General features: G+C 45.7%; 1 protein-coding gene across 3 annotated transcripts in view; it reads left to right on the plus strand.

Moving 5' to 3' along the window:
- Positions 1-5,920: 5,920 nt before the first annotated feature.
- LOC137347721 (prostaglandin G/H synthase 1-like) overlaps positions 5,921-18,417 on the plus strand; it is an 88,961-nt gene continuing 76,464 nt past the window's right edge. For 2 of the 3 annotated variants that reach the window (XM_068012563.1, XM_068012565.1), the window contains exons 1-4: positions 5,998-6,199; positions 6,322-6,384; positions 12,626-12,742; positions 13,898-14,041. In XM_068012563.1, coding sequence (XP_067868664.1) covers positions 6,193-6,199; positions 6,322-6,384; positions 12,626-12,742; positions 13,898-14,041 — 331 coding nt within the window. In that variant the 5' untranslated portion in view covers positions 5,998-6,192. Of the gene's footprint in view, positions 5,965-5,997; positions 6,200-6,321; positions 6,385-12,625; positions 12,743-13,897; positions 14,042-18,417 lie in introns of those variants that run through there. The other variant, XM_068012564.1, reaches the window with a different exon arrangement.

An 18,417-nucleotide genomic window follows, 5' to 3' on the forward strand; every position in this document is an offset into this window, starting at 1 on the left:
TAAATTCAGAGCAGGGAACAGGAGGCAGAAAATTAGTGAGTGACTCTGAAAGACAGAAGAAGCAAAGGTTAAAACATGTACATCACAGGAATTTGGCAGTGTTAAAGGATATTTATTTAAATGCAAAGAATATAGCAAATAAAGGTGATGGGCTGAAGGGACAGATACACCATTCCTTTTGTTCTCTTCCCCTCCAAACCCCCTCCTCCCACCCCCACCTCCACCCCCTTCACTTGCTTAAAACCTAATTCTTTTTTAACCTTTGCCAGTTCTGATGAAATGTCACAGACCTGAAACATTAACTCTGCTTCTCTCTCCTTACCTCGCAGGGGAGAGACCATGATCAGTGGCCTTTGATCCTGTTCTAGGTAGGTTTTTGAATAAAATGGCTGTAACCAATTCTAGAGCTTCAGGCCAGGGAGTGCGTAACACTGTTCGGGTGGTGGTGAAGGATACTGAAGGAGGTGCACCTGTGGACCGTACCTTCTTCATGAAGAAAATCCTTATTGATTGCTGTGGATTCCAAGCTGCAGACATTTTCTGCCTGCACATCTTTCCCAGCAGTGAATATTCCGACGTAACGTTCAAGAATGTGGCGGGATGCATCAGGTTCCTGAAGGTGTTCAAGGAGAAGGGAAACTAGGCACCGCTGTCGATCCTCACAGTGGAGCCACTCTTCACACTGCCATCGCAACGTGACCGGGTGGTGACAATTCACCTCTATAAACCCCGTGTTCCTGTCGTGGATGTACTCGCCTTCCTCGCCAGGTACGTCGAGGTGGCCAGCATCAGTACTGACATCAAGGACCCGTTTGGGATTTGGATCAGCAAGCGGCAGGTCAAGGTGACCTTGAAGGTCAACGCCAACGGAGCCATCATCCATCCTCCCTCCAGCTTCGCTATCGGGGGAAGTCGAGGCTTCTTGGTCTATGCGGGGCAGCCCAGAGTTTGTCGGACCTGTGGCAAATCTGGTCACGTGGCAACCAACTGCAGCACAGTCGTCTGCAACAAGGAAGGCCATCAGACCAAGGACTGTAAACAGAGTAAGTGCTGCAACCTGTGCGGTGAGGCAGGCCACCTCTGCAAAACCTGCCCCAAACGCTGCCTCAGTTATGTTCAGGCGGCAAGGTCCAAGGAAAGGCCAAGTGAAGGAACGGGGCTGGTGCTGGGAAGGGGACAAGCAACCCTCTCCACAGCGAGGAAAGTCTGAGAAGGAGGAGAAGAAAGGGGAGGCAGCTGCACCCAGCGACCCAACATCTACCCCGTGCCCGGAACCCCCTCCTCTACAGATAGAATCAATGGAGGAGGAGGCAGCAGATGGACAAACTGGTCAGTGGCAAGTGGTAAAAAGGAAAAGCACAAAGAAGAAGCCTCCAAAAAAGAAACAGGTCACTATCCAAACCAGTGGCAAGAGGAGGCTACCGTCTGAGACAAACTACAGCAGCTCCTCCTCATTGGACGAGAAAAGGCTGGAAAGATGGTACCTGCAAAAGAAGCGGCAGAATTCAAAGGAGCTGGATGATAAAGCCCCCCCAGCTCTGGGGCACTGGAGCATCTGGCGCACTCCAGCTCTGTGAAGCTGGGAGCAGTGATGTCTTCGAGGAGGGACAGAGGGGAAGAGGGGAAAGACACCAACAGCAGAGGACAGCCCAAACCTTGCTACCTACAAGACTACCCCCCCACCCCCCGCCCCCCCCACCGATGTCACCCCAGCAGAACAAACCTCCCATGAGTAACCAGGAGGGGTTTCTGAGCCCAACGAATGTGAAACAACTTGTGTACACTATGGGTATGCAGGAACATACCCAAGGACTGGGACTAGCAAGGACACCTGGTGAGGGAAACAACACCCAACTTTAAAATGGGTATAAAGATTGCTTCGATTAACATGCTTAGCGTTAAATCCACTACGTGATGTGTTTCGACCTTGGACTCCCTTGCCAAGGTCAAAGCCAACCTGCTGTTTCTGTAGGAGTGTGGAATCCCATACCTCAGTACTTATAGGCAATGGTTGCGATGGTGGTCCCACGAGCCATCAATCTGGTCTGGGGGAAATGATTCCCGTTCCTCTGGCCTGAGTATTCTGCTGTGGGGAGGCAACTTCAACATCTCCAAGTTAAGGAGGTGGTGGGCAGTCGCCTCCTTGCAGCAGATGTAATGTACAACAATGTTCTGCTCTGAGTTGATCAACGTGTATGCCCCGGTTCAATGCAGCAAGCGGCTGACCCTGTTCCAGCACCTCCCACTGTTGTTGGCGACATCCAGACCAGTCATTCTAGGTGGTGACATCATTGATGCAGCTGGACGATCCGGCAGTGAAGACTGCAAACTGGACGCTACATCCAGATTCCTAATGGAAACAGTAAAAGATGCCAAGCTGCATGACGTCGTCAGCAAACTTGCAGACGGAGCGCAGCGTAGATACACCTGGTCAAGATCGAACAGGTCTGCCCGTTCCAGGATTGACTTCCTGTTTGTGTCCCGTGCTGTCACGGTCAGATCCACCGACGTCAAGCCGGTGTTCTTCTCTGACCATTGCCTCTTACTGGCCAGCTGTCACTTACATGATGACCAGCAGGTTGGCAGGGGGGCGTGGAAGATCAATGCTCCACTGCTAACCCCAGAGAACATTGAGGAACTCAAAAGGGATTACAAAGCGTGAGAGAGACAGAGGGAAATGACCTGACTCCAGAAAAGAATGCAAAATCTGCTCCGGCTGCAGTCGATGGAGGTCGAGGTCAAGAAGGATCTTCAAGAGGTGAAGAGCCAGCAGGTCTCGCTCTTTGCCACAGAGGCCTCCAAGATCATCTTCCGGTCTAGAGTCCACTCTGTTGAGCAGGATGAGTTGTGCCCACGTTTCTTCTTCCAAAAGATATACAGAGAGAGCTCTGTGATCAGCAGCCTGAAGGAAGAGGATGGCTCGGTAACGTCTTCGCAGTCCGACATACTGAGGATCAGCAAATCCTTTCATGCTGGGCTATACGACGAGAAGTCCATGGACAGCAAAGCCTCCCAGTCCTTCCTGTCATCTATCATGGAAGTCTTAGATGACAGTGTGCGGGACAGTCTGGACAAACTGCTAATTCTGGATGAGCTGACAAATGCCGTCAGGTCCTTCGCGATGAGTAAAACTCCTGGAAGCGACAGGTTACCGGTTGAGTTGTATTCGGCTCTGTGGGATTGGATCGCCCCAGACCTGCAGGATGTATATGAGAGTATGCTTCTGGCCGGCAGCATGTCAGAATCCATGAGGAAAGGCATCATCACCCTCATCTACAAGCAGAAGGGGGAGAGGGCGGAAATCAGAAATTGGCGGCCCACCTCACTGCTTAATATTGATTACAAGATTCTGTCCAAAGTCATCGCAAGTCGGGTCAAGTCTGCTCTGGAGTTGGTGATTCCCCCTGACCAGACCTGTACTGTACCCGGCAGGAAGATCTCTGATAGTCTCGCGCTCAAGGATATGATCACCTATGTAGGGGACAGGAGGGTGGACACCTGCCTCATCAGCTTGGACCAGGAGAAGGCTTTTGACAGGAAAGCACACACCTACATGATGGATGTGCTGTCCAAAATGAGCTTTAGGGAGGGATTCCACAATGTGATCAAACTGCTCTACACAAACATCAGTAGTGCAGTCTCAATCAATGGGTGGGAATCAGAAAGTTTCCCGATCCAATCTGGAGTCAGACAGGGCTGTCCTTTCTCCCCTGTCTTGTTTGTTTGCTGTATCAAACCTTTTGCTGAGTCCATTAGGAAGGATGCAGGCATAAGAGGGGTGACAATCCCAGGCAGCGGAGGCACTCGTGTCAAAGCCTCCCTGTACATGGATGATGTTGTCGTCTTCTGCTCGGATTCGCTGTCCGTTCACAGACTGATGAGCATCTGCAACCAGTTCAAACTGGCCTCGGGAGCCAAAGTTAGGGCCGACCGATCCTTTGTCCCCTTTACCGTTAGGTCAGACTACCTGAAGGTGCTGGGGATATGGTTCGGAAGGGCTGGGGTGTGCGCAAAAACCTGGAAGGAGCGAGTAGCCAGGGTACACCATAAACTGAGCATGTGGGAGCAGCTTTCTCTCTCCATTGTGGGTAAGAACCTGGTCATCAGGTGTGAGGCGCTCATGTTGTTGCTGCATGTGGCACAGGTCTGGTCCAAACCCCACTCCTGCGCTGTTTTTCGCTTTATCTGGAGATGCAAAATGGAGCAGATTTGGAGGGACACGATGTTCAAACCTCCAGATAAGAACTGGAAAAATGTACCCAACATTGCCCTCATCGTGATGACCACCTTTGTGTGTGGCTGCATCAAGCTGTGTGTAGAGCCCCAGTATGCAAACACCAAGTGTCACTACGTGCTGAGGTTCTATCTGTCCCCGATTTTGCGAAGGATGGGTCTGGTCGCATTTCTGCAGAACGCTCCATCCAGTTGGACCATGCTGTACCACCTATCCTTCGTGGGAAAGTTTGTGCAGAAAAGCACCTTTGACCACCAATCCATCAGGCAGTGGTCTGCATGGAATGTCCTCAAGGCCCTACGGGAAAAGGAGATGGGGGATCCGGTCAGATGGTTCCCCGAGCAGACTGTCAAAGTCATTTGGCAAAACGCCTCATCACTAGAACTTGCAAACAAGCACCAAGATGTAGCTTGGCTGGTGGTGAGAAGGGCCCTCCCCGTCAGATCCTTCCTGCACGCCCAGAGTCTCACCCTCTCCGCATGCTGTCCTCGCGGTGGCTGTGGTGGGGAAGAGACTGTTGCCCACCTCCTTCTGGAATGTGTCTTTGCAAAGCAGGTGTGGAACGAGATGCAGTGGTTTTTGTCGAGGTTCATCCCAAGCAGCTCTATATCACAGGAGTCTGTGCTATACGGGCTGTTCCCAGGGATGCACACCGAGACAAACATCAACTGCTGCTGGAGGACTATCAATTCAGTGAAAGGCGCTCTTCGGTCTGCCTGAAACTTGAGTTGTCCAAGACCAAGTGTTGCAAACTGGCACATTCTAAGGTCCAGGACTACGTGCCGAGGGATGCACTAAAGCTTGGGACAGCCGCTGCAAAGGCTCAATGGGGAAAGACCACAGTGTAAGGTCCCCCCACCATAGTGAACTGAGGGGCTGGATCCATGGGAAACCCCTCGGGCTGTATACACCAAATATGGGTTAGCTGTAAAATGTACATTTTTTTTTCCAAAATATACTTTATTCATAAAAATCTGTAAAAATTACATTGCCAAACAGTTTCCAAACAGCACGAAAAAATACAAACATTGCAAAAGAGATCAGTTTCTTTCAATAATGTCATGAGTTTCTTCCCAACCCTTCGTTTCACAATTAATATACTTTATTCATAAAAATCTGTAAAAATTACATTGCCAAACAGTTTCCAAACAGCACGAAAAAATACAAACATTGCAAAAGAGATCAGTTTCTTTCAATAATGTCATGAGTTTCTTCCCAACCCTTCGTTTCACAATTGTCATGTCAATTACAGTTTTACATTTACAGCAATTGAGAATATTAACGATACAGTTCGAGGGGTAAAATGTACATGGCATGTAAAATGGAAGGATTGTGAGGCAACTCACTCCTGTGTTGAAGAAAACTGATTTCCTTTGCACTTTTTGGAACGTCAACTTGGTACTGTTTTGTAATTTTTTTTTACAGGTTTTTATGAATAAAGTATATTTTTTGGGGGGAAAAATGCTTCTCTCCACATAATTGCTGGGATGTTGAGTGTACCTGCAGGCTATGTATCCCGCCGCACCTTCAAGAGTAGCTGCATTTTTCATCTCAGCCGTTATCTATATTCAGAGCGACATGAGCTGTCAGCCTTTGTTCGTTGACATGTATGCTTGAGCAGAATGTATTTGCAAATGAATGAGGCTGGTCAGATCTGCATTAGTCTCCGCCCATCTAGAATTTCGATGGCATTTTTTTCCTGAAGACCCGTTTCAACTTCCAATCATATGGTAAGATCTCTTTAAAAAAAGCAGCTTTGGCTGCCTGTACATTTCTGCAGAGTTTCGACACAGCAAAAAGTGCAGTCTTGTAGCAGACTGAAAGAACTCTCCTCTGCGTGGCTTTCTCAAATTGATATATAATTTCCCCAGAAACTGAAGCTGATTCGAACTTGTCCACTAGTTCTTGTTTAGACGGTGAAAGAGAGCAATTCTACAGACATCGTCTTGCCTTGTGCAATGGAAGGTAAAGGGAGCACTGCTTCGTATTTCATAGTTTGCCTCTTTCTGCTTGTTTTCTGCATTCACAAAAAAATCTACTGTAATTTTAAACAGTTTATTTGGCATATTTGTGCTTTCGTCCCGCAGCTGCCAGGATTATCTTGCTTCTCGTCCCACTCTGTTTCCTGAAGGCGGAAGATACCACAGCCAGTAAGTGTTCTCTGTCAGGTTATGTTGTCTCTTGTGTCTGTTAAGCTTGGACTTTGTGAGTTAGCTTCAGTATTGCGTTACCTGTGTGTTTATGTTTGTGGGACCCTTTATTTAACGATCTTGAACAATGAAGGGGCAAGGCAGTGACTGGGATATTCAAACTACATCGCGGCCAGAGCTGCAGAAGTTAAAGTGGGTGAGGGACGAGGGGGGAAACTCTGAGCAGCAACAGGGAAAGTTCTCTGAGATCCTCTTACTTTTCTCAATTTAGAAAACGTGGTGGGATTGTTTCAATTAATTGAGATTTACAACCAGTTCATAAAAATACTTAGAAAATTAAATATTTTTTAAAAAATTATACATTTGCCCCATGTGATGTTTCTGTTAGTCAGGGCATGTGATGGCCACAGCTCTTTTTGGCAGCCATCTTCAGCAAGGACCCTCAATAGGATGTGCCCTGATGTGAGACAGTCGTTCAGGTGTGTTACATGTTCACCCATTACCACTGACTCACACTGGCTCCTGGATAAGTAGTGCCTCGATTTTTAAAATTCTCATCCTTGTTTTCAAGTCCCTCTCTGGCCTCACCCCTCCCTATCTCTGTAACCTCCTTCAGCGCCACAACCTTCCGAGATATGTGGGCTCCTCCACTTCTCTCCTGAGCAACCCCGATTTTAATTGCTACACCACTGGTGGCTATGCCTTCAGCTGCCAAGACCCTACGACTTGAAATTCCCTCCTGTCTGCCTCCCGACCTCTCTTTCCTCCCTTGAGATGCTCCTTATAACTTACCTCGGTTCGTCATCTGCCGTAATATCTCCTTACACGGTTTGGTGCCAAATTTTGTTTTGCAATGCTTCTGTAAAGTGCCTTGGGACGTTTTATTACCTTAAAGGTGCTATACATATGGAAGCTGTTGTTGTACCCATAAATTTCAGTGAACTGGGAGCTGTAAAAATGTTACCCTTAGTTTCAGTGGATTTAGGACATTGTGTCAAGTGTTCTAATTGTCACAAACTCAAAATAATTCAAGGATTTTATTTTGCCTATATTTTGAGTCTGCATCTTAGGTTTGTGCATAGTTTCTGCCAACTTTTTCCATTCTAATTCTGAATTTATTGAGGAAGCAGCCCATTTAAATCCATCATACATCCATCCTCCCATCAGTTCCCCATATGCAACCCTGCAGGAATTCAACTGGAGAAGTCAAAACCAAGTGCAGTCTTCAGGTGAAATGGAGTTAGAGGGTGGGTGATAATTGGTCTTGGCATACAGATACAATTCAGTTCCCACCTTAAAGTCATATTTACCTTCTTTATTTTTGATAGAATGCATTATAAATTATAAACATTTCACTGTAATTATGGTAGGACTGCATTGCCATCTCAGTCTCTCAGGTGCAAACAACTTGAATATTTATTTTCTACAATTTTTCAACAAAACACAAGAGAGAATATTTAACTAATATTATCATGAGGGAAAACACAGGGTTGAATCTTAACTTGGGCCAGCTGATGTAAGTGGTAGCAGCCTGGAAATTATTTACCATCCCATTTACACTGAGGTACTGGCTGCCACCATCCTCAAAAAGACTTTCTGTTGGGCTGCCTATCTTAAAGTGGGAGGCCCTGTAATGTACAAATTAGAGTCCTATGACAAATATAGGGCTCTCATAGCACAGTTAAACTCAAAAATATTCACACGTTGCTGTCTGCATTTCACTGTTGCACCATTAGCTTCACAAAAGTGTCACCTCGCTGTCTTGCTTCCCATTGAAATGCATTGAATGGTGTGAAACTGCTGTGTTTGTGTGGTAGCTATGAACTAAACTCACCAGAGAAAGCTAAGTCTTGACTATTTCAGTCTAAGCACCTCTTTACCATCGCGCTAAATATTGAATACACCCATTCTGCCTCTCTGGAAATGAAAATTAACTGTCGCAAGTATGGAGTCTGATTCCATCAGCTTTTATTTGTTGGAGATTTTAAATATGTTACATTTTTTATTTTGTTCTTTTACTTTTCCTGCATGTCCAGTTAATGCAGTGATCTAATCACTCATGAACGTGAATTAACATATATTCAGCTGCACGAGAGACCACAACCATTCCCCACCCTACACCCCCCCCTCCCCTCCCCCCACACCTCCCACTAGAGGAGAGAAATTATTTCTACTGGTTGGGGAGTTTAGGACCAGGGGACATAGGCTAAAAATTAGAGCCTCAACATGAGTGAAATTAGGAAGCAGTTCTACACGCAAAGGAGTCGAAATCTGAAATACTCTTCTGCAAATGGCAATTGATGTGAAGTCAGTTGTTAATTTTAGATCTGAAATTGATGGATTTTTGTTAACCAATGGTTTAGTTTAGAGATACAGCACTGAAACAGGCCCTTCGGCCCACCGAGTCTTTGCCGACCATCAACTACCCATTTATACTAATCCTACACTAATTCCATATTCCTACCACATCCCCATCTGTCCCTATATTTCCCTACCACCTACCTATACTAGGGGCAATTTATAATGGCCAATTAACCTATCAACCTGCAAGTCTTTTGGCATGTGGGAGGAAACCGGAGCACCCGGAGGAAACCCACGCAGACACAGGGAGAACTTGCAAACTCCACACAGGCAGTACCCAGAATTGAACCAGGGTCGCTGGAGCTGTGAGGCTGCGGTGCTAACCACTGCGCCACTGTGCCGCCCCTAAATGGTATTAAGCGATATGGGGCAAAGGCAGGTATTTGGTAATAAAAGCAAAATACTGCGGATGCTGGAAATCTGAAATAAAAACAAGAAACGCTGGAAATGCTCAGTAGGTCTGGCAGCATCTGTGGAGAGAGAAGCAGAGTTAACGTTTCAGGTTTCAGATCAGCCATGATCTCATTGAATGACGGAACAGGCTCGAGGGGCTCAATGGCCTCTTCCTGTTCCCATGCACCTATGTATTTTTTTGATTTGATTTTTATTTAAATCCTTATTTCGGACATTAGGAATGTATGTCTCAGAGATCATAAATTTTCAGATGAAAAATGATCAGAAATTCTTTTTAGTTATTTGTTGGGGAAAATACTACAGCACCGTAGTTTACATAGCTGATTCTATTGGAAAGAGTGGCATAGGAATTTCTAATGGTAAGTGCTACCACAACAGGATGTAAGTTTTTTTTTGTAGAATAGAAGTGTGTGCTGACAAAAGCACTGCTGGAGCAGGCGCTAGATGTGAACGCTGGAGGCCCTGAAATGGTGGCCGTAGCCCTTCTGGTGTGACCTGTGCCATGCCCTACACTTGGAAGGATGCAAGCGTGGGTTTGCCGTGCATATGCCGGAAGCTGGTACACTGGGCAGATTGTGACATCAAACTCAGGCTGATTTGATGCTCGCTTTGCAAACCTGGATTGGGCAGGTGCAGTTAATGCTCTATCCAAATAACTCATAGCTAAACATGCATTCAACTGCACAAAGGACAACCCCACCGCCACCCACTAGTAGGTGAGGTGATTTTGATTTACTTTTGTTCTTGTAAAGTTTGTGGCAGTACTGGGGCTCTGCAGGCCCCACATATAAACAGTGAGATGTACAGGAATCACAAAGGGTTCCACTCCATTAACATGAAGTTGGTGTGCGACCATGCCCAGACCATCATATCGATGAATGCCTTCCATCCTGGCAGAAGCCATGCCACCTTCATCCTGAGGCAGTCTACCATACCGGCTGTTTTCAAGCCACCATGTGAACCAGAGACTGTCTGGTTAAAGACAAGTGCTTGAGACTGTGCACATGGAAAGTAAGTGGTCCATGGTCACGTGATCTGCAGCTTGCACTTAATGCCAGAGAGCAGCATGAGAGTGGCAAAGGAATTTGAGAAGGGCATAAAGCAGGACCATACCTAGCAGGAACATAATACTAAGCACAGTCTTCTCCAGCGGGCTTAGGTGATGCAGTGCCTGTCACCCACTGGTTCTGCTCTACCCCCTATGTTTATGGGCCACCTTGTCCTGCAAGAGAGAGGGAGGCATGTCAGTGAGTATGTTGCAATGTGTTTGGATGATGTGCCTACTATGGTTGAATTAGTGGAGGTAGGTGGAGGCTGTGAGAGGTGGATGTGAGGCTGACATCATTGGTGGGTATGTGAGGCTGAGGTAGAGTATCTGAATGTTAGGCATGGCTCCTAGCTGCTTGGGACTGCTGCTGCGTGAGTGATGGGACTGTGGTGCATTGAGAAGTGTGGGAGGTTGGTGGTGTGGTTGGTGGGAGATATCATGTGAAGATGTATTCACTGATCTTGATCATCCATGTGAGATCATTGAACTTTTGGGTCCTCAGTGCAACTCTGTGAATTTACCTCCCTGGCCACGTGCTGCCATTCCATTCTCAGGGTGTTCTTTGAGGACTTCATGGCCCCCCACGGAAACATAGCATCACTCCATTGCCACATCTGAGAATGTGGGAGCCTTCTGTCTTGCCTGTTGCTCCATTCGGTGTCCTCCTTGCTTGCACTTTCACTACAGGCAGTCAACAGTAGTTTCTGTGTAATGAGTGCGGCTTCCTTTTAAGAGGTACAGGATAACTGGAACACGTGCTAGTCATGCACGCTGCTTTGCCCCCTGTTGAGTGTTCAACCAGCCAGTCAACAGCGCAGGTCACACGCAGCTAAACACTACAATCATTCAAATGAGGAGGCAGCATGAAGCTTGCATTCTGCTTGCCTCAGTGGGATGGAGCATGAGCTAATCGAGAATTGTGACCACCTCCCCTCCCACCCCCATGCCTGAAAATGGGAGCAATTCTATTTTTAGCCCGAGATGTTTAATAACAGTTATATATATAATATATATATAAAATTCCTAATATTTTAAAATCTGGCTACCCGATGATGCTTATTCACGCATGTGCGAAGATGGACTAGGCAGGATGATGTTGGCGCTGCCTGATGATGTCATCCCGTGCATGTGCCACTTGTTCCTGGCAGGATGTAGCTGCACATGTGCGCAGCTTGGAGCACTCTGATGACTTCAGCAGGCGCTGCGTTGTTAGGAGTCACTTTGATTTGAAAATTCAGTGAAAATTCCTGATCCATTGAGCTGTGCAATGAGCAGCTATCAAATGACAACGAATCTGCCTGAAACAAGACAAAGGAAGTAATTTAAACTGGTGTGCATCACAACTTCAGTGTCAAACAATGGTGCGGGATGGGGTGGGTGGTGCAGTTGCTCTCCTTTTTCCTATACAGACGCTTGAAACATGTCCAATAAAAATGCAGGAGAGAATGAATTCTTCTTGGAACTCCAGGTTTCTTGTCTGGACAGGTGTGTAACAGTACAAGCTGGCAGATACAAGTTTTGAATTCTGCCAGCTGATTTGTCCTTTTTATTTCCCTTTTTAAAATTTGCTTCCAGTAGCCAAACTACTGAAACAGAAATTAAAACAACGTTGAGCCCTTGCAGTAAAACAGGTAGTTTGAAAGCTTGATTCCTAAACAAATGACTCTGTGAGGTTAGCTATTTTGGCATGGATTTTTTATTTGCTATTGTTAAGATGTTTCCTGAATGACAGTGATTAAACTCACACATTAGATAGTGAGATTTTACTTCTGTCCTTTGCAAGGGAGGGATGATGTCGCCTTTGTGCATGAGAGATACTTTTCTCCCTTGGAGTATGACGTTTTATGGTGGATTTGGATATGTATATCTGTTGCATGTCTGTGGTGGCAGCTATCCATATTCATGAATCACTCCTGAGTGACCACTACAGTTGCTTATGATATGTGCCACAGTGTGTCCTTGCATTTTGTGAATGTAAAGTATTCATCTGGTTTACACAAATGGTGGGTGGCCGAATTTGGTATTGAAATCGTAGGAGAAAAATGAAAGGGTATTCGAATGACAGTTCCAAAGTTTTGCAATAGGATGTCGGAGTTCCAATTTAAGATTTTGTATCATACGAATAACACAGCTGTCCATCTTCAGAGATATCAGACTGAATTTTGCCATGTACCATACAAGTTCTGCTGCTGGGCCCGAAAGCAGTAGGCAAGCCCGCTTCGGCAGGTGGTACGAGCCAGAGCACGATATTGTTGACAGCAATCAATTAACAGGCTGTTCTCAGAGTCTCCCATCCAGTTAAGGACAGCGCCAGTTCCCAAGAACTGCCGGAGGGCGAGCAGCTCAGCTGCTTCAGCAGGGCCGATGCTTGAAATGTTTCTGAACATTGACTCTAAATTTGGTTGTTTCCTGTTGCAGTAAATCCCTGCTGTTACTACCCATGCCAGAATAAAGGAGTATGCGTTAACGTTGGGAAAGAAGGCTATGAATGCGACTGCACACGCACTGGTTACTATGGAGTTAACTGCACTTCACGTAAGTTGTTTCATTGCTCGCTTTTTTCAGTCAGAATTTATTGGAGTTACAGTTAAAAGCCCTAATGACTAGGCAGCACACTGAAACTTCAACTTAAATGCATCATTATCACTGTTACCCAGTTGCTTTCAAGCAAGTGAAGGATTTATTTCAAAACATTCCAATAATCCCTTAATTGTTCAACATACCAAAGCGCATTGCTTTGGCATGTTAACCAAATTCAAGTTGTGATGTTCGACATCTATTTCATTCTGAGAAAGGTTTAGTCTACCGATGAATGTTCTGCTTTTTTGATCGTGCTTACTGTGAAACTGTGTTCAAATGGAACTTTATTTACCCAAGATGTATCATCATTCTAAATGTTATAAAGGAGAGATCTGCTTCCTGACTCAGTCCAACTGCTTAAGGACTCAGTGTAGCACGTGTTTCTCATGAGGCATGGTAGCCAAATTTATTAGCCAATGAATGTTCCTTTTCATTTGTTCTTGACATGTGGGCAACACTAACTGTATTTAGTTGCCATGTGGGCATTAAGAATCAGCAAGATAGTGTGGGACTGGAGTCATATGTAAGCCAAACTAGGTAGGGGTGCTAGGTTCCCTTCCTTCAAGGTCATCAGTGAACTAGTTGGGTTTTAATGATGAAAAAACAGCTTTTGAGGCCATTTTCTGATGCTAACTTGCATCAACTTGCCATGATGGGATTGGAAAGCATATCTCAACATAATAGCTGCTGGACTACCATACCCATCAGAATGTTCCCACGATGGCTGTTTTGCAAACATATTAGTAATTTGAAACAATTGTTACAAATACTCGAAAGTCATAATTGTTAGGCAATTTTTGTGATTCATGTGAATTATTTTTAAGTATTGATTTTTCCAAAACCCTGTGAACAGAGTGGCAGTATTCTTTTATCGATGGACATGCATGTTTTCCTAAATGTAAAAAGCAGCCTGTCTGCCCTGGGACAGTCAGAAAGTTGACAAAATGTTTCTTGTTCTGTTAGGATTCCTGAATTATTGGTGCCACTAAATGTGTGTGGGTTGTGGTATAAATAATAAAATATTCTAGGGTAAAAGGTACCATTTTATTAACCATGCTTGTTAGTATTTGCTGTGGTTGGTTGATCTAAATGCCATATTTTTACTTACAGCTTTCTTCTGGTCAAGACTTCATAGGTTTCTGAAGCCAAGCCCCAGTTTTGTGCATCATGTCCTAACACATTATCAATGGTTTTGGGATATTCTAAGTAGCATTTCATTCATTAATGATTCACTCATGCGATTTGTTTTAACAGGTATGTACACTTATTAAATCTAGCACCTAAACATTGGCACATGTAAGACAACATTGATTTTTGACTGATCTAGCTGTGTATCGAAAGTATATGCATGAACAACTTGATCTTCTGTGCTGTTGCACATGGAGAATAAGTCTTCAAGTGATGTGGGGTGACAGGGTTAGGGATAATTGGGTCAGGACACATAGTCCCCATTTTAAAATTATACATTCTGTCCTGATTTATGTATAATACTTAGATTTTATATTATTAGTTATAGGTAAATGGCACAATTCCAGCAATTTGAGAAACAAAGTTAGTCAGAGCTTAAGAGTTTCCTTGTTTTACAGGCTGAAAAACTGAGGTGTATCAGCATTGCCACTGGTGGGAGGGTGCAATTGCAGTGTGACAAATTTAAATAGACTGTTTTCATTGTAAATGTAGCTATAGGGATTTACAGATAATTACATGGAATTTACAGCATAGAAACAGGCTTATCAGTGCAGCTGATCCATAACAGTGTTTATACTCCACACGAGCCTTCTCTCTAATTTTCTCTTCCCACCCCGCCCCCATATTCCTCTATTCACTTCTCAGTCATATATATATCAACCCTCCCCTTAAATATATGCATGTTATCTGCTGCAACCATTCCATGTAGCAGCAATTTCCACATTCCCATCACTCTCTGTGTAAAATAATTCCTCCTTAATTCTTTATTTGGTCTGTAGTGACTGCCTTTTATTGATGTCCCTTGTTCTGGACTCACCTACGAGTAGAGCTCGGGCATTTAACTGCCCGGTCGGTGCTGGGGTCCCCGTCCCTTTAAGGACAGGGATCACACCTCCCAGAGCTGCTGGCCAATCAGAGAACTGACAGCTCAATAGTATCGGCAGTGCCACTGGGAGTGGTGGCCTCTGCTGGTACTACAGGAGGCCCGGGACCAGGCCCAGCACTGGAGCCCCAGACCCCAGGTACTGTAAAGATGAAAGACAAATAGTAAAATCTGCAAAGGCTAGTATTTCAAAATGGATTCCCCAGCAGAACTGCACACCAGTCCACTGTACAATTTTGATCTCTGTTTTGAAATGAGCGCAATTGCGCTACTAAGGAATGCTCGGGATTATAAGTGTATATTTATACTTCAAGCTTAGCATTGCTGTGAAGCAGTTTCTGTTCTTCATTGCACTGAGTCTGCAGTGCAAATCCACATTCAGATCCAGACCAAACTCTACAGAGAAGCAATGGGAAACTCCTTGGAGGAGTGACTACCATAGGATTGCCAACCCTCCAGGAATCAAAGATAAGCTGCAGGACACTGCTGTGAGCAACCCTGGAGTAAAATCAGAAGGGGCATTAAAATAAAATGGTGTGTTTTTTTCCCCATTTTCTTTGAACCCTTTCGTTTATTAGGAATAAAAATATTGGGCTTGGGGTAAAATGTTGTTTGGCGGTTAATATTCATCCAACCAGGTAACGAAGAGACTATTTGCATCCTAATTGTCGTGGGAAAGCGGTGTGCCATAAGGGTGGACGTGTTGGGTGACCAATGGCGGGAGGATGGGAGTGGGGAGGTTGAAGTGGGAGGTCATGTGATGAAACCATCTGGAAAACGTCCAACCAGAGTTGGCAACCCCCCCAACTCCCAAAAGGTTTACATTTGACCCTCAATGGAGTAAAAATCCAGTGTAGAGTCAAAGTCAAGCCAGAAAATTCTGGGAATATTCAGCAGGTCTGACAGCATCTGTGGAGAGAGAAACGAAGATAACATTTCAAGCTAATGACCTTTCGTCAGAACTCATGTAGACTCAAACCTGGTTTACAAAGTGCTCAATAAGTTACATGTGTTCTCCAATCATTTAAATGTTAACTTTTCTCTCCTGGATCTCCAGGTAAGCACTGCCTGGCAGGGAACACATTGTGGCAATTGGTTTGTCATCAGTATCTGCTCATAAATGTGGCCTGAGGTATTATGCTGGGGAAATTCACCATGGGGTAAACAATTGGATTGAAATTATTTCCCAGATGTCATACTGGCTGATTTTGTGGTGCAGAGTGTTTGTTACTAAATCTTCCAAGTACTGAACTAGGAGGCAGGAGGCCTCAAGCAGATGGCAGTGCCCCTTTTAAATGTTCTGAGGGCTAACATTTTTGTGTGGGAATCTGTAAATGAATGAGCAATACATGAAACAAATGCAGCTCACAAAAATACAATCAACTATTGCAAACACTAGTGAGACTATAAACAAAGCACTTCTGACATAACTTCCAGTTACAAAGGGCTGGCAAACAGGAGCCGTGTTTGTTGTCGAGTCAGAAACCTGTCTCCGGTGGGAAACTGATTAAAGTTCAGATTTTTGCATGGGGGAGCCCTTAATTGATATGCAGACACATTTCCTGTCCACTTTGAGCCAGTGTGGGCAGAAATGGAGGTGGGTCAGATGAAGTGTGGGACTAATTTAGACTCTCACGGCAGCCATCACTGAGGCTGCTGGTTGACTTGAGGGAGAGATCTGTGGTTTGTGCCAAAGCCTTTCACTTCACCAGAGGAAAGCGAGATGTCACAGGGAAGCCGGAGGCCTGGCATTGGGCAGGGCAGACCCTCGCTTCATTGATGCTGACCTGCATCTAATGCTGGAGGCCGTGAGGGAGAGGAGTGAGGTAGGTCCTCTTCCTGAAGAGTGGCAGGAGGGGACCACCTCGTTATACAGCAGGGGCACCTCTATTCACTGTCATCGCCCTCCACCTCCTTTTCCTCCTTTCCTCTTTCACCTCCTGCTCCTTCCCCAATGTGCTGTCTCCTTCTAAGGCCTCACTGTCCTCAAGGTTCACACTTCTCTCTAGAGCCGTGTTATGGAGAGTGCAGCAGACCACCACCAAGACCCTTGCAGGAGAGTTTTGGAGAAGACCACCTGACCCATCCAGGCATCGTAATCGCATCCTCACAAGCCCGATGACCTGCTCAGTGGTTGTCCTACTGTATAGGTGGCTTTGGTTATATCACCTCTGTGCTCTGTCTGGGCCTCCCACAAAGGGGTCAGTAGCCATCTCTTCAAGGGAAATTCTGTGTCCCCTAGGATCCATCCACATTTGGGGGTTGGAGTGAAGATCTGAAGCAGCCTGGACTGGCAGAAGATGTAGAAGTCATGGCAGCTGCCAGGAAAGTGAGCACATACATGGAGAAAGCTCCTGTTGTGGTCACAGACCATTTGAGTGACATTCAGGGAGTGGAAGCCCTTCCTGTTGATGGATCTCACTGACCGGTCACTGGGTGCCTTGATGGTCACATGGCCATTGCAATCAATGACGCCCTGCATCTGAGGGAATCTGGCGATGGAGGTGGAGCCCAATGCCCTCTGTTCCTGTGAGGCTGTGTCTGTCATGAAATGAATGTCCTGTCCAGCTCTGGCAAAGTGGGCATCAGTGGCCAGTGAGATGCAGTGATGTGCAGCTGTTCTTTGATGGACTATGGTCTACAGCTGATCCTTGGAAGGAGCCAGAAGCAAAGTCGTTCAAGGTCACAGTGCCTTTGATGGCCACTAGAAGAGCATGGTGACCAGTACTGCAAAGTGGGAGATCTTGGGCAATGAGGTCATGGATATCTGTGACCACCTGCCTGGAGAGTTGCATTCTTTTGTGCCACTGGTTCTTGGTCATCTCCAAATAGCTCCATCTTCGGTGGTAGATCCTGTGATGGGGGTATGGCCTCCGTTGCCTTCCTGCCCATCTTTCCTCTCCTGTGCCCGTGTGATGTCCGGGGTTCTACCCTTCTTGCGGATGGTGTTGCTGCTCATCGCCACTGGCCCAAAATCTGACAGTCGTGCCCCCATTGCCAGCTGGAGCTTTTCTTCTGGGCAGGTGGCTGCCCAATTGTCCTTGGCAGCCTCGTCCCCTGCTCTTCTGCCCCTGTGATGAGGTGGGGGTGGGGGGGGGATGGGGTGGGGTCGGCCCCGTTCAGTGCCCGGGCACCTGGTGCCGGTATTTACAGGTGCTCCCGGTCTCCATTCCCAACTATGGAGACCCTGAAAATTCATCCCATAATATTATACGTTTAGATGTTTAGCAAATTGAACAAGTTGGAAATTAAGTTGAAGTATCAGATTGTAAAACATTGTTTAGAATAAAACCAGCAAGTGAACTCCCATGCTTTAATGCAAAATAAATTTGCAGTGTACACAGACAAGGAGTGTTTAATAATGTCTCCATTTTTGGCACCATAAAACTAATAAATCCACAACATTTTTAACACAAAGCAGGCCAAAACTGTAGTGTTTTCCACTGTTGCCTAATACCCTTTCCATGTGTGTGGTGCTTATTCAGAGATACTGGACTCCATCAGAAAATGTAAAAGAAATAATTTACTATAAAGGAATTCAGTGAGGCTGGTGAACTTT

This window comes from Heterodontus francisci, chromosome 32, assembly GCF_036365525.1.
Source record: "Heterodontus francisci isolate sHetFra1 chromosome 32, sHetFra1.hap1, whole genome shotgun sequence".
Lineage (NCBI taxonomy): Eukaryota > Metazoa > Chordata > Chondrichthyes > Heterodontiformes > Heterodontidae > Heterodontus > Heterodontus francisci.